Source organism: Sinocyclocheilus grahami, unplaced genomic scaffold, assembly GCF_001515645.1.
Source record: "Sinocyclocheilus grahami isolate Dianchi unplaced genomic scaffold, SAMN03320097.WGS_v1.1 scaffold5995.1, whole genome shotgun sequence".
NCBI lineage: Eukaryota > Metazoa > Chordata > Actinopteri > Cypriniformes > Cyprinidae > Sinocyclocheilus > Sinocyclocheilus grahami.
Genome location: NW_015510538.1, coordinates 9525 through 11921, shown reverse-complemented (window position 1 = coordinate 11921; position 2397 = coordinate 9525). Strand labels below are relative to the sequence as shown.

At 34.7% G+C, this 2397-nt stretch overlaps 1 protein-coding gene across 1 annotated transcript; it reads left to right on the top strand.

Annotated features, from left to right (window-relative positions):
* Positions 1-726: 726 nt before the first annotated feature.
* Positions 727-2394, top strand: LOC107577419 (uncharacterized; the record flags this gene model as incomplete). Its single annotated transcript, XM_016263500.1, has 4 exons — positions 727-826; positions 1033-1102; positions 1378-1472; positions 2012-2394. Coding segments are annotated over 4 exons (648 nt in total), but the record flags the coding sequence as incomplete, so codon positions are not given.
* Positions 2395-2397: the final 3 nt, after the last annotated feature.

Below are 2397 nucleotides of genomic sequence, written 5' to 3'. Positions count from 1 at the left end.
AATTATACATTTAAGTACTGAGTAATATTAATTAACTACACGTACAGTACTTACTATATGGTTAGGTTTGGGATTAGGGTTTGGCTTGGGGTTACTTGCATGCAATTATGCATAATTTCTTGTTATTATAATAGTAAGTACGTGTAGCATGTGTAAGAAGGACACCTTGAAATAAAGTGTTACCTAAATTTGTTACATCTTTGTTAACGTTAGTTAATAAAAATACAATTATTTCTTGTTATTTCATGTTAGCTCAAGGCCATTAAATAATATTAAAATATACCACGTTTTATTATTAACGTTTTTAGCAAATTAACATGAACTTATATTAATAGATTTATTAGAAGTATTTTTCATTGTTAGTTCATGGTAAATGCAGTTCACTAATGTTAACAAATGGAATATTGTAAAATAATAATTCATTCATTCATTCATTCATACACAATACTTACCGAGTGTGCTAACAGTATTTCAGAACTAAATATAAAATGCTATAAATATAAAATAAAATAAGTGTCCTGTGACTGCATGCCCTTTTGTCTTTTTTGCATTAAAGTAATTAACTTCATGTGTATATAATTCATCACGAGCTTCTTTTAAAATAGCAAATCTGGATCTGGAAATATCTTTGTAAAATGATTTATGCTTAGGGCAAAAGTAGTTGATACCCACAGGACAGAACTCGATACGTGATGCATAAGAAAAACTCTTTGTGTGTGTTTGTAGTTTCATCATCCATCAGCCCTGTAATCTACATTTTGACTGCTGTGTTTGTGGGCGTGCTTTTTTTCGTCACCTTGTACAACGGGCTACCAGTCTTACACAGGTGAAACCCACTATTCATTTACATTCATGCATTTATGCAGCCGTCCAAAATGGCATACACTGAAATCAAAATATACATTTAATCGATTTATACATTCTCTTGAAATCAATCTCATCTCATTACACTGGTATTGGTACAGGAACATTCGCTCATGTTTAGCGTTTTTTGTTTGTGTTTGTTTATTCATGTGTGTAATTCTATAATAGAAGGATCAAGATTTGGAAAGGATCGATTCCATCACCCATAAAGAGCAAAGTGCTGGAGGAGATGGTAACGGTGAGTCTTTACTAACTGATCTCAGAACAGTAAATGTTTAAGGTGAATCTGCAGCTTGATGTACAATATTAATATAGTGTTTTCAGTTTGTTTTTATTTCAATACCTTTGTCAAAAGGCATTCCATTTCACTGTTTCTGGTACACAAAAGCTAAAATGATGGCAAATATGCCTTTTTGGTCTAAGTACAGTCTAAGTATTATAACTAGTAATCCACTCTTCCAAATTACACCTAGTTATATGTATTACATAATTGTTTTTTCTATCTTTCTGAAGACTCCCGGTGGATGGCCAAATCTCCAGAGTGAGAAAGAGACAACCTCCATCTGTGTACTACTGGCTGCAGACAATGTCAGTCTCTGCAAAAGCAGGCAAGCAGCTCTGACTAGAATTACAACATTTTGCAATAAAAATATGAATTGTCTTCATAAATGTCAGTATTTCAGATTAGCTTTTATTTTTATATTTTCAATTTTCATTTTAGTTTAAGTTTTAGACATCTTTGTGTGATTTATGTGGTTTGAATTTTTATTCTAATTATTTACGTTGAACTATTTTATTTCAGCTTTAGTTTTAGTCATTTCAGTACTTCGACTTAATGTGTAAAATATTTTATATCATTATTCTTATTGAGATTTTATTTATATTTCGGCACTATTACTGAAAAGCATTGTTAGTTTTAGGTTTGCTTTTAGTTTTATTTAATAATAGCAACACTTCTCTAAAAAGGAAATGAAACCTGTCACCTAATGCCTCTTTTCTTTTCAAACACTCAAACTTATTGTAAGTCACATTATGGAAGTGGATTCAGTTTCATGCCTGTGTATCTTAAATCTCCATGTCTGACAATATTTTTCTTTTACACTTAACTTTGTTACAGTGTCTCTTGGGAGCCGCTCTTGTCACACAGTGAAGATGCTGTTAAAATGGCAAGGTCAGGTGGATCAAACCACTTGCACGCCTATGTGGGGGAAGGCATGTGCAAAGACAAATCAGGCATAAACTTCAGTGGGCCTTATATTCTGTGCTGCGAGGAATCCTGCACCCAGGACAAATTACCTGACAGCTCTATGGACAGACATCACACATGCGTGTCGGGAAAGTCTGAGAGTTTTGCTCCAGAAAATGGAGGCTACGTTGTAACTCCTCCCACCGCCATGCCAGCAACTCCAAACACCGACCCCGTCGACAGCTCGACCGATAACCCTTCAGATGAACCCCCTGCATACACCCCCAGCCCAGATCAGGGTTGTATGGTCCTCCCTCATCCATCCGGCTACTTCACGATGCCAAGTG